This window comes from Antennarius striatus, chromosome 7 (assembly GCF_040054535.1).
Source record: "Antennarius striatus isolate MH-2024 chromosome 7, ASM4005453v1, whole genome shotgun sequence".
Classification (NCBI taxonomy): domain Eukaryota; kingdom Metazoa; phylum Chordata; class Actinopteri; order Lophiiformes; family Antennariidae; genus Antennarius; species Antennarius striatus.
In genome coordinates this window covers 3,320,341-3,334,774 of record NC_090782.1, presented here as the reverse complement: position 1 = coordinate 3,334,774, position 14,434 = coordinate 3,320,341, and the positions used below count along the sequence as shown (strand labels likewise).

The following is a 14,434-nucleotide window of genomic DNA, read 5'->3' as shown; positions in this document are numbered from 1 at the left end:
TCTCCCGTTACCCCTAGATCAGCGGTCCCCATCCACTAATTCTCATTATTGTAATTACTATCATTTCATTGACTTGTTCACCTTTCTATTGGAAATGATCAATATTTCTCCTGTGTTGAATGCACTGACTGTAAGTCGCGAAATTTCAAAATAAACCTCATCAGTGCAGTCACTTGAATCGAGTTTTTAATGTAATTATTTCTTATAATTATTTCGTTTACAGAGACGAAATAGAGATGTTGATTATCAATTTATGTAAAAAGTTTGTTAATTGTCTGTTAATGTCTACATTTTACATAAAACCACTGCGGACGATTTATTATTAGACTACAGCTGTCCTGGAGTCATTAACGATTATCGAGCAAATGAAGACCGGTCCGTGAAAATATTGTCTTAGATGAAACCGGTCCGTGGCGCAAAAAAGGTTGGGGACCACTGGTCTACAGGACATCTGCTCTACCGCTGAGCCACTGCCCTCCCAAACACTTGGACACTATTTTCATTTAAAATGAGTTTGGCTGTTAACTTTTACACTCATCCACATGGGAACTACACTGTAAATGTGTGACATCTGGAGAACCTCAACATTGAGATGTGCCCCCTGATGGCACAGTTGTGCCCCATGCCATCAGGGGGCACAACCGCTCTTTCAGAAGGAGGGGGGTGAAGCTGAAGCTGCACTGTCATCAAGGTCAGCCAAAAGGGAATAGACGGGGGGTCGGGGGTTGCACTGTGGAGATACTTTATGCGGGTGGGTCCTTGGTGTCAGTCCATAGCTCGGTTCATTCGCTTTTTCTTATGCTTCTTCTATGTTCTTATGTGTACTTATGCAATTATTTAACATCTTTTTGTGTCAGCTACTGCTATGTGTACTTACGTATTTTTCCTGTGAGCACGTTACACTGAATTTCCTTCAGGATTAATAAAGTATATATCTATCTAGTGCAAATTCATCATCATTTACATTGCTGGTGTAAATCTGACTCCACTCGCATGTCATCATGGTCTGGCATTGGCTTGGTATACAGCTTACATTTGTTAACACGACATAAGAGAGAGCTTGATATATATGTATACATTGTATGTATTCAATTTATTTTTTAATTATTTTTAATTTTCTCAATATTTCACTGAAGCAATTTAAGGTTGTATACCCTTGCTCTTATGATTTCCATGTAAAAAATGGTCACGTCTATTATTGATATTATCATTGCTGTGTTTAGTTCATTTGTTTGCAAAATGGACATTGTTCTGTGTGCTTTCACCGATTGAATCAATGGCGTTTCATCTCTACCTTACAGCTTAATGCAATACCTGCATGACCAAAAGGATCCTTATATATTATACAATATGTGTGCGTATATATTTGATGTATAAACAGTATATCTATTTTTAAATACACACACACAAACACACGTTAGATGTTTTGGAGATTAACTCAAGAGGTCAGACTGAGATGATTTGGACAGAGGAGAGCCAGTGAATATATGGCCTAGAGGAAGACCAAAGAGGAGGTTTATGGATGTAGTGAAAGAGGTAGTTGGTGTGAGAGAAGAGGATGCAGAAGACAGGGTTAGATGGGGGCAACTGATTGGCTGTGGCGATGTCAGGATTTGCAGTTGCTTCTCTCTCTCTCCCTCTTCTGAGTCCCTCATAGTTCCACCTACCTGGGTGTGGCTGTTGCTGGCAGCAGAGCAGCACACCTGTGACTAATCTCCAATCTCCAGACCTTCATGAGGACCAGCTTTCCAACATTCATCGCCAGTTCGTTTGTACTGCTTGTCAGTATCCACACCTTGGCTCACTTGAACTTGCACCTTGACTATTTTGATAACTCTGTTCTCTCCGTGTTCCAGTTCTGGTCTGTTGCCTGTTGGGACTACAACCATTTCCAGCCGCCTGCTTGTTTTCTCCTCACCTGTCGATTTACCTGTTCAGCCTGATCATCTGGTTCATCATCGCTTCACATTTATTGTTAAATAAATCTATTTTTTCCTTTTACCTGACGTCTGCGCATTTGGGTCCTACAGTAAACCCCGACAGGCGACCCCTGAAGGGAAAAGCCGAAAGAAGGAGATATATATATATATATATATATATATATCATTAAGCACGTAGTTTTACTAAAACGTAATAAAGTTACAATTAATGTATGTAAATCAGATGGACAAATGGAGTATTCAAAGGCGTACAAGGATTTGTCTTCACGTATATAGGAGAGTTTTAATAGAAATAGACAATTACAAACAAAATGTCCCAGGGGCATTATTTGAGGTTACGTAATATACGTCGAGCATGACTTGTTTTCATTGCAGCTAGAGCAGCCTCTAGAGTAGAGATGAGGTGCAGAAGGGTGCTGGGGTCTGTCTGAAAAACCCTGCTTCTCCTGCTGTTGTCTGCTGTCGTGAGGAGCAGATGCATCATCAGCACAGGGACGACCTGCTGACGGAGAGAACGACTCGCCAACTATCAAAAGAGAAAGAGGATAAGGGGAAGAGAAATCAACATGTAACATCTTTTTTTATTGTTGTATGATTTTCTTAATAGCCTTGCTTACACAGTGATTGTGCAACAGTGACATGACAAAGTCCCTTCTCTACAAAACCTTGTTTCTGTTTCCACAATGACTCTCTCAGGAGGAGCGGGGGGGAGGTGGCGAGGTCAGCACGGGGTTGAATATGGATTTAATTTAATTTAATTTAATTTAAATTTAATTTTATACTGCTGTATATATATATATAATTTATTTATTTTTTATACTGTTTTATATTTTAATTCAATTTTATACTGTTTAGATTTTATTTTATACTGTTTATATTTTAATACTGTAATATTTTTAAATTTTATACTGATTATATTTTAGTTATAGTTTAGTATATAAGTCCTGTTAGTGCTGCATGTGTCTGTCTGTTAGTGTAATGTATGTCTTGTGGTATGTCCTGTGATGTCAATGTTTCCTTTTCTCCTGGTGTTTATCCAGTATTATTTGTTATTTAATGCCTGAGCAGTGGATATATGCAATTTCCTCCGGGATTAATAAAGTATCTATCTATCTATCTATCTATCTATCTATCTAATACAGTATATGGTTGCTTAAACTTCAATCAGCAACACACCACCAATGCAACACTCCTCACTCTGAATACACAAACAAGACCAGCAACACCAACAAGAATGTGATGCCAGCGCTCTTTCGAACATGGACAGACAAGACTATCTTCTGACTGGATTGTTAATTCTTGTCTTTCAGCATCTCACCTCTTGACTGCTCAGAGTGTAGATCTGAAAATCAGAGTGCTGATGCACACTGATGTCCTATTTATTGGTGTGTAGAACATTCCCTGTTGATATGTACTATATACTGTAGCTGGGTGGAGATACCTAAAATCTTCTGCCCTATGTAAGAGTACAGGAAAAGGATAAATAACACAAAAAGATAAAAGTATTAGAGAAGTTTGCATTAGGATCACAGCATTGCATATAATGGAATTAAAAACAAAAGGTCCTGGCAGTAGCCTCTCCACGAACTTCTCATTATAGCATAAAACATTTATTCCCGGTCAACATCTCCACAACTAAGTTTTAAAGTGAAGGCTGCCCAACAAGCATCACAAGCACATAAACACTGACAATTACAATACATCACCGCTTTGAAGCAGGATGTAACAACAACAGGGGCATTCTCTCAGACACCAAAGTAAACAAGCAGGCACTGGACACAGTTTCCAGCTTCAGAGCAATCGTGTCAGATGAAGGATCCAAGCAGAAAGTTCTTGCCCGAATTGCTCAAACAATGGCTGCTCCGGCAAAACATCAGCTTGGCAAATAGATAAATAGATGAGCAAAAGGGTTGTTAATACAATAAAGAACATGTCACTGACCCTAAAAAGGATCAATCACAGAACGAGATAAAGATTGGTTACCCTTCCAGGAAACCAGAGTGTAAACATTTTGTGTTGTAAAATGTAAATCTGTTGTTGGGATGGGCTTGAAACGGTATAAAAAACAAAATGCTGCAACAGTTGTGAGAGTAACACTCTCCATACCAATATGTATTAAAGAAAAATGGTTGATCATACAGTATCCGTACTTCATAATTCAGAGACAATTAGCGACTCTTATTTGAGCAGCACGAATTGCCCTAACAATACCTAGTAGAAAGGCAATCTACAAAGCAGAGATCGAATGTGGTCTTTGTCCTGCCACCCCTTTAGCACTACTGAAACAGGAGGACAGAGAATGTATCTCTGGTTCCACAAGCAGGTCTTACTGGTTCCACTCATGATTATGGGTCTTTTAGTTTTTCTTCTGTGAGTTGAACTGCATCCATCAGCACTTGATCCTTTGTACTTATCACTTATTCACCTATTTATGATTGGATTATTTATCTTGACCTCTCGCAAATGTGATTAAAATCAGAAATGTTCTGTCCTTCAAACAAACAACGGACAGGACTATACATTGTTATCAGATGTCGCTAGCATCTGATAGTGCCAGCATCTGGAATGAGCAGGTATGTAGTAATGTGAATGCAGTGTCCACCATGTGTTCCTTTGAAAAAGTGTGATGAAATATGAAGAACAAGACATTCTAGACTATTGGGGAGCTTAACTGTGTCAGATAACATGTCTTACTTCTGATTTTGATTTGGTTGTTGGGGTTCACATTCACAGTGATGCGTTTCTGGCTCTAGTATAACTCACCCCCCCCCAATGTCAAACATGAACACAACGTCACAACTGTGAGTCCCAGGTGCAGAAGCCTCAGTCATGGTGTGGTGGCAATGGGTTCAATTCCCACTCAAGGCCTTCAAATGCGTATGTATGCACTCACGCTCCCTTTTTTTTTTACTGTTATCAGCTATACTGTCCAATAAAGACAAATGTCCCCAGACATTTGCCTTTATTGACAGTATAGCTGTCCAATAAAGGCAGAGACAACTAAAGAATTGTCTCTGAGACAATTCTTTAGTTGATCTACACATACATCAACTTCAGAATCTTCACACACACACACACACACACACACACACACACACACACACACACACACACACACACACACACACACACACACACACACACACACACTTCAGTGTGTGCACAAAACAATGTCTTTTCTCAGGTTCAAGAAATTGTCTTACTTAAGACATACAAGACTGTCAGATCATTACATTGTCAATTTCAGACAAACTCTCACTTTTTTAGATTTGGTATTGTATTTTGACATAAACAGTCTGAATGAAAATATGTCCACACACCTGTACATCCAGCCTCCATTCCAGGCTGTGGTAAGCAGGCAAGTTGGAGGGCAGCTGGTTCAGGATGCAGCGGATCTGACTGTGATGCTGCAGGTAAAGCTTGAAGAAAAACACTCAGTGAGAGTCCAACATTACCCTTGAGTAAATGAATATAATGCCAAAGAAAAAAAAGTCACCTTTAACAGGATTTGGTTCAGCTCATCACCAAACCCCAAAACCAAGACTGAATCTAGGAAGTCCACTTCTGAGAGCTACACTCACACACAGAACACAGACACACCAGAGTAAAATGTAGGAAGACATCACAGAGGACAAGGACAGGATAGAATTACTGCATTCCATTAAAGCTGTTTCATCAGGTGTTTTCTTGCTCTTATCAGTCACAATACTGATAAAAGGTAAACCTAAAGCAAAGATGCTTGAACATCTCAATCCAAAGTTGTCAGTGCTACTAGATTTGACAACATTTGGAGCAAATGTTATAGTACAGGGCTGTTTGTATCACCTTTGGCGAATATACATTCACATGTAACAAAATGCTTAAGTGCTAAAGGAAGATAGTTCTCCCCTCATTCTCCACAAAATTCAAGTTTTTTAGATCCACATCGTCCATTTATTGAAAAAAATAGCCCAAATTTATTCGGAGTCATAGGAATCTTTTCTATAGGTAAATTGTAGACAGTTTTTTAATCCCATAAACCACATTAGGTCTACTGTCCTTTCAAAGAGAGTAAGATTACTTTTTGCTACCAGTAAGCACAGATCCAAAGCAGTAATTATTTCCCAAAGTGCATGTTGCTTGTCGGATTTGGTTGTTAAACCTTATATAAACATCTTTGGGTCGTTCATTTTATGCCCCATATATTCCAAAACCTTTTTAATATCCCTCTGAAACTGTTGAACTTCATGACAGTCTCACACACCTCTCCACATCTTGTTCAGTGTGTTGGAATCACACATGTCCTCATCAGCATTTATTGGCCTTCCCTGTTTGTGATTATCTTCCCATTCCCTGTAACAAAGATATTCTGCTTCCTTGGCCTGTTAAGATTTTTAAGATTAAAACAACCCTCCACTAGAACATTTCATTTATCAGAAATGATACCCTCTCCACAATAGTTGTTTCATTCTGTTTCTGTCTATTCTGAACATGGACAAATGTTGATTTTTGGGATGAACTGAAAGTTTTTCACAATTTTACTCAGTATATTTAAATCCACATTCTATAGAATTATTAGAGCCCAAGGTTTTTGAAAGAAGAATTATTAATTTTCTTCCATACAAACCTGGAGCGGCTAACATGACTGTCTGCCCTTTCTGTTCCCAATGCTAATTTCACACTTTATTCTCCCTGAATGCTAAAGACCCTCTTCATGTCCATAAGTGATTGCATTCCATCTGATTCCCACACAACAGTTACCTCAGTACACCAACCGTACCTTCCCTTATCTTTTTATCACTATTATTCACTTAGTTTATGGTATAATGTTGTTTGGGTCATTTTTGCTGGGTCAGGTCTGCTCCATCACTCTACACCATGAATTCAGAAGACCACGTCAACCACTCAATGGGACTGAACAAAGTTGTTGTCTCACCATATAAATCTCATCAGATGTTTCTTGTATAGTTACTCTAATGGCCCTCATTTGTCTGATCTGCGCATGCGCGAGCAGGCTCGGGTTTCCTCTGCTCTGCTTGAATGTTGTGATGTTATTTATAATTTAACTCATTATTATGGACAGCTTCCACCCGAGTCTAATACTGCAGCCCAGCAGTACTGGCTTGCAGTAGCAGTACTAGCAGTACTGAAAGGAGATGCTGTCTATGAGGCTTCCAGACCACGGACTGGAATGTTATGATCACATTAGGAGGATGTCGAGGGGTCGGCTCAGTGCTTAACGGATTATTTGAACTTCTGTGTGGACATGGTGGTACCCGTCATGACAGTCAAGTGTCACCCCAACAGTAAACCCTGGGTAACCAAGGATGTGAAGGCAGTCCTGAACAGGAAGAAGTGAGCGTTCAGGAACGGAAACGAGGAGGAAATGGGGAAGGCCCAACAGGAAGTAAGACACCGCCAGAGGGAGGCCAAGGAGGCATACAGGAAGAAGCTGGAGAACCAGCTGGGGCACAACCAGGTGCGGAAGATCTGGAGTTGCATGAGGACCATCACGGGTTACGGGAATGTTCTCATTTGCATGCATACATTTTTTGACAGGGACACACCATCGTCAGACAACGTGCTAGCCAATCAGACACTTGCGTCCCTGGGATGAAAGCTTTAAATGCACCTCCATTTAACAAAAATATTCACAATTTTTCCATTAAATTTTTCTTCACTTAAATTTCGAACCTGGAAATAGTCGTTTTGTTTTGAGTTTCTCACGCGAGTTTCTTGTCACGAGATTCACCTGCGTGATTCTGCATTATTAAAATCGACCAAACGGCAACACGACGGCTACTCGTTTTACGTGCTGCAGTGAGAGCGAGGAGTTAGTTAGACCCTCCAGAGCAAGTGTAAGTAAGTTGTCTGTAAAACGTCATGTTGGGATGCACAAATTTTTCTTGAAGCGCATGCCAGGGATGCACAACTTTTCTGAAGTAAAATGAACTCTATTATGGCAAAAGATGCTGCACAGTGTGTGTGTGTGTGTGTGTTTGTGGGGGGGGGGGGGGCATGGAGCAAGCTGACGTACGTAAGAGCTTTTTCAACCAGTTCAGAGCTCCCTCTAACCCATCGTCCTCATTCCAGAATGCCTCCAGCCCTATGGATCAGTCTGTGGACACCACTTGGGTCTCACTCTACGTCCTCTCCTGCTCTGGAGCATATCCTGGAACACACTGAACCTCTTCCATCAAATACAATATTGGACTCCCAGCATTACTGGACCCACCAGCACCCCCCATGACTTTCTCCACAAACACTGTGATTTACCATGTGACATCAACATTGAGGAGGCTTCGTCCTAGGAAGGCTGTCGGACTGGACCAGGTCTCCCCCAAGACTCCTTCGGACTTGTGCTGATGCACTGGGTGAGTCTCTACATCAGGTATTCAACCTCAGCCAGGTATTCAACCTCAACAAACTACAACTGACCATCTCCAAGATGAAGGAGATGGTCCGGAAGGCCTAGACGGATTTCCGGTTGGCTCCCATTTTGGCACAATTGGTAGTCATTAAGGGCAAAAAGGTGGAGTTGGTAGAGACCTATAAGTACCTGGTACTGGACTGCTCTAACAGGGACTGTGGGTACAAGAAGGGGTGGAGTAGGATGTACTTCCTGAAGAGGCTGGGCTCCTTCAACATCTGCTCCGAGCTCCTTCAGATGTTGTACCAGTTCGTCATGTCCACTGTGATGTCTTACTCTATTGTGTGTTGGGGTGGTGGTGCCAGGAAGAGCGACATGAAACGCCTGAACAGACTCATCCGCAGGGCTGGTTCTGTGGTTGGGCGGAGCCTAGACTCTGTGGAAACTGCTCTGGAGAGTAGGACCATGTCCAAGTTTATAGCAATCCTGGGGAACACCAGCAACCCACTGCACACCACCTTTCCAAGCAGAGGAGCTTCTTCAGTGATAGACTGCTGTCATGAGATCCTCCACAGAAAGACTGAGGCCTCCCACGTGCCCCATGCCAGTAGACGGTAAAATGAGAGTATCATAAAGAGGGAGGGGGGGGTCTCAAGGTCATCAACCTGAAGCTGAGTGTGGGGGAGGTGATGGACTGAAGATCTACTGAAGTGGTACCATGTTGTCATGTGGTTGATGATGATGTGTCTTGCATTGTTGTGTTATGGGTGACGTGACTGCCAACCACGTGGGCATCTAGCTTGGGATCCAATGGGATCTGGGACCTACCGTGCAATTTCTGCACTCTTATTTACACTGTTAGGTTTTGTTTGTGTTTGTCTACACAATCATGTTTGTATGTCTTTTGTACTTATATTTTGTGTAACGTACAGTATGTTGTACGACTATTTGTACTTAGCAGAGGTAAAATATTTCTCTTTGGTACTAATAAAGTATTCTTTATCTTAATTACAGCTGGAATTTAGGATTTTCATGATGATAGAGGTCCATTGTGTGGCGTTTCTAGATGTGTTCTTCTGACTAGTACAATGATTTCAGTGGAGTTTTGGACTCTGTTATTGACTCAGGAAAAATGACCAGAGAATTTTATGGATAAAAACCAATAAAAGCAGAGGGGCAATGAACGAGCGAACACGGGTGGAGTTATACAAGATATTCAAGAGTGCACCTATCAATAATCAGTCTTTAAAAACACAGTACTCTCGGCAGAGTATTCAACATAGGGGCCACAGATGTAATGGCATTTCAGTTGCTTGATATTAGTCTAAAAAAATCCCAAAAACCATTTATGAAAAGTGAATTAAAAACATTATCCATCCATGTATGTAAAAGTAAACAAAGCTCTTTAGTAATTTAATTATTTAAGGGTAAATTTCTGTTGTGACCTGTTGTGTTGTTTCATTTCCCATTTTTTAAAATGTTTTCTTAGCAGTCAGCTGAATTTTTCAGTTCAGCATTTACTTGAGGTGTAAGTAACTACAATAAAAAAAATCTTACACTGACTACAGATTTTGGTGTATTCAGGCTTTTCAGCACAGCAACAAAATCATTGTATTTGTAAAATTTTTGTATAATATCAACTATATAATTAGAACTAGTTTTACTCAAACAATGAGACCCAATTGTGATCTGTTTAAATCCACATGTCCTCCTGAGCATCAGTTCCAGATAGCCGATCAGACACTTAGAATATTTCAGTTACTTCAGATGTCAAGATCCCACATACTTATGGAAATTACTACAATTATTATTTTCCAAAGTTTTTCCATTTTCAAGGAACCTTTGGTGAGGGCCACTGACCTGTGGGATGGGTTGATATTTATAGTACACTAGAAAGTGAAGACCATAGCATGCTACAAACACACATGTGTCACAGTGTGAGTCACCATGTATTTGGAGCTCTCTGTCATCAGAAACATCAGACCTTCCACTCCATGCTGCACCGTCTCCACAAGAACATTCAACTTCTCTGCAGAGAGGAACTAGATTATTATGGGTTTCCTTTGAAGTCACATGGTCAACCACATCAGTTCTTATTTGAACAAACAATAATGAACATGAAACAACTTTATTATCATGTGATAGCTTGATACCATGAGACTGCACCAACCCCATATTCCATGCGTAAATCTCTGCTTATGGTCTAAAGAAAACACAGCAGCTCCCCGAGATATGAACACCTCTCAGAACCTAATGTGTTCATACAGTGGAGAAAATAGGTATTTGATCCCCCCCCCCCAATTTTGGCAGTTGTCATACTAAGAAATAAATTAAGTCTCTGATTTTTATGGCAGCTTTATTTTAATGGTTATAGAAAAAATATTACAGAAATTTGAGAAAATTATATGAAATGAAAAATAAAAATTAATTTGCATGTCATTGAGGGAAATAAGTACTTGATTCATGACCAACCTTGACCAATGTTGGCTCCGACAAACCATTGACGTACTCCTAATCTCACTGAAGTAATTACCTGCATGACAGACACCTGTTCCAAATTGTCACCTGTGTAAAAAGCCACCTGCCCACAGACTCAGTAATACCCCACCATCTCCACCATGGGCAAGACTAAGGAGCTGTCAAAAAATGTCAGGAACAAAGTTGTTGAACTCCACAAGGTTGGAGTGGGCTACAAAACCATAAGTAAGAAGCTGAATGAGAAGGTGACAACTGTTGGTGCAATTATTTGGAAGTGGACGAAGTACAACATGACTGTTAATCAACCTAGGCTGGAGTCTCAATGATCATAAGAAAGGTTAGCGATCAGCCGAGAAGTACACGGGAGGAGCTGGTTAATGATTTCAAGGCAGCTAGGACCACAGTCACCAAGAAAACTATTGGTAATACACTGAGACGCAATGTTTTAAAATCCTGCAGCGAGCGCAAGGTCCCCCTGCTCAAGAAGGCTCACGTCCAGGCCCGCCTCAAGTTTGCCAACGAACATATTAATTACTCAGAAAAGGACTGGGAGAAGGTGCTATGGTCAGATAAGACTAAAATTGAGCTCTTTGGTCTCAACTCAACGTGTTGGAGGAAGAGAAAGGCTGAATATGACCCCAAAAACACCATCCCTACTGTCATGCATGGCGGTGGAAGCCTTATGCTTTGGGGGTGTTTCTCTTCTAAGGGGACAGGCGGACTTCAACGCATCGATGAGAAGATGAAAGAGGCCATGTACCGCAAAATCTTGGGTGACAACCAAGATTTGTGAGGGGCGTCAGTAGTTCAGTCGGTAAGCGGGTCGTCCAATGATCCAAGATTGGCAGTTCGATTCCCGCTCCCGACCATTCACACTTGGAGTGTAAGCTGACAGTGGGAGGCATCAGCTCACCTCCGGAGCACTGCCGAGGTGCCCTTGAGCAAGGCACCATCCCCCTTATATGTTGCTCATATGGGCGCACCACAAAGGAGCTGCCCGCCACTCTACCTACCCTGCATGCATACAGGCCCCCTGTGTGTGCGCTTGTGTGTTCAGGGTCTGTACACACATACAGTATATATGCATGATATTGATCTAACTAGAGCATGCCACTAATTTAGATAGATACTTTAATTCCCTATGGGGATCAGAACCAGTATATATTAAAAAAAACAAAACCCTCTGCTAGGACACTGAAAATGGGTTGTGGATGGGTCTTAAGGCATGACAGCGACCCAAAACATACAGCCAAGAAAGCAAAGGAGTGGCTCCATAAGAGGCACATCAAGGTTGAGGAATGACCTAGCCAGTCTCCTGACCTTAATCCTATTGAAAATCTATGGAGAGAGCTGAAGCTTCGAGTTTCCCTACTCCAGCCTGAAAACCTTCAGGATTTGGAGATGATCTCAAGAAAGAAGTGGACGAAAATTACTCCTGGTGTGTGCAAACCTAGTAAGCAACTACAAGAAACATCTAGCTGTGCTTGCCAACAACGGTTTTATTAGATCACATTTTGCTAGGGCATCAAATACTTATTTCCCTCAATGACGTGCAAATTAATTTTTATTTTTCATTTAATGTTAATTTCTCAATATTTTTTTAATATTGTTTTTATAATTTTTAAAATAAAGCTGCCATAAAAATCAGAGACTGTTAATTCATTTCTTAGTATGGCAACTGTCAAAATCAGCGGGGGATCAAATACTTATTTCTTCCACTGCAAGTCCTATCGTGTCTGTACAAAGTCATTTAGTTCAGTGACACGTCTCAATCTTGTTGTTTGTCCACTCAAATGAAGGTGCATGCAAACTGACATGACCAAAAGATCTCAACAAAAGTTGGCATTTCCACTCCACTTAATACACGGTCAGTGGTGGCAGCTGACTGATGCACAATTATTGCTGCGCCTGCTTCTTCAGGGAATCAGATCCTGAGGAACTTTCATTTCTGCGATGTGGCTGGTGACAAGCTCATCAATATTCAGAAGCAAAGCACTAAATGGCTGATCAATTAACATTTCATAAGTATCACCACACATCAGATGATGTCACATTAATTTTTCCACATTTACAAGTGCAGGAAACAAACATAAAGGGTTAGTTTAACAAAAACACAAACTTACAGGCTCAATATCGCAACAACAACAACAACAACACAAAACTGAAGCCTCAAAAACTGAAGCCTAACCACTTAATATAACAACAACACAAACTTTGTTCATTGTAACGACACAAACCTCTACTGTGTTAGGACATTTGTGGTCATTATTTTTTGGACTATGGTAGTCAGTTTTTGTCAGGACTAGGTAATGAATAGTGTACAGGCTTACTAGCGGCTCCCTCATAGATCTTTGGGTTGGTTCCTCTCCTCAGGAACTCCAGTGCTATACGACCAAACTCTCCAACCACTGAGGGGAAAAAACACAGTTGTTCAATGTCTCCAACACAAAATGACTACAGGCTTTCAGAGACAAAGCAGGTCTTTCTGTATGTCCTCCAACAGTCATTGGTTGTATTGGAAAGAGCAGATCCATCCGTCTTGATCACACAGTTCAGGATCTGAACCACGAATGTTCTCGTTCAATAAATTCATCCAGTGTGGGATGTTTATCCACAGAAATATGTCAGTAAATAAAAGTCTGTTGGTGGACATCAGAGACAGGCACAGTAACATAACAATGTATGACACAATAAATTGACATTGATCCTACACAAATATTTTCTGATAATACAGTATTGACCTTTTCCTTTTGGCTTTTCCCTTCAGGGGTCGTCACAGTGAATCTATTGCCTCCATTTAACTGTCTTCTGCATCCTCTTCACTCACACCAACTACCTTCGTGTCCTCTTTCACTACATCCATAAAACTCCTCTTTGGTCTTCCTCTAGGCCTCCTGCCTGGCAGTTCAAAACTCAGCATCCTTCTACCAATATATTGACTATCTCTCCTCTGGACATGTCCAAACCATCTCAGTCTGGCCTCTCTGACTTTATCTCCAGAACCTCTAACATGTGCTGTCCCTCTGATGTACTCATTCCTGATCCTATCCATCCTGGTCACTCCCAGAGAGAACCTCAGCATCTTCATCTCTGCTACCTCGAGCTCTGTGTCCTGTCTTTTCCTCAGTGACACTGTCTCTAGACCAAACAACATCGCTGGTCTCACCAGTTTTGTACACCTTTCCTTTCATTTTAGCTGAAACTCTTCTATCACACCTGACACCTTCCTCCACCCGTTCCATCCTGCCTGGACACGCTTCTTCCAGGACAAAATTGATAATTGACAGTTCTTCCTGTGAACTTGTCTCCATGAGTCCATTTGACTTCCTGGGATGATAACATACCTGGAATTCACGGCTGTTCACAGGAGACTCAGAATTTCATTGGTTTTTAATTTGGATGCTGTTTTGATAAGTTGCGTAACAAACAGCACCGCTTTGAGGGTTTCCGTTTAATGATGGCGACAGTCTACATCCGGCTTTAGAGGCCTGACGCATTGAAGCGATCCTCGGGTGATGAAGGCAGAGAAACATTACCTGCGTGTTCAACTCTCGACAGGAAAGCCAGGTGTTCTTTGTGGTCCTCAGACAGAACGAGCAACATCTTCTACTTCGTAACCGCCAGGAACAATTACGTCGATCAACCCGGAAGTCAACGCTGACCAGAA

General features: G+C 41.2%; 1 protein-coding gene across 1 annotated transcript; it reads right to left on the bottom strand.

Moving 5' to 3' along the window:
- Positions 1-2,203: 2,203 nt before the first annotated feature.
- Positions 2,204-14,434, bottom strand: commd2 (COMM domain containing 2). The gene is made up of 6 exons (XM_068320026.1): positions 14,304-14,434; positions 13,098-13,175; positions 10,236-10,318; positions 5,437-5,511; positions 5,261-5,359; positions 2,204-2,466 (listed from the first exon to the last, which is right to left on the bottom strand). The coding sequence occupies exons 1-6, from the start codon at positions 14,368-14,370 to the stop codon at positions 2,266-2,268; spliced, it is 603 nt and encodes a 200-aa protein (XP_068176127.1). The 5' UTR covers positions 14,371-14,434; the 3' UTR covers positions 2,204-2,265.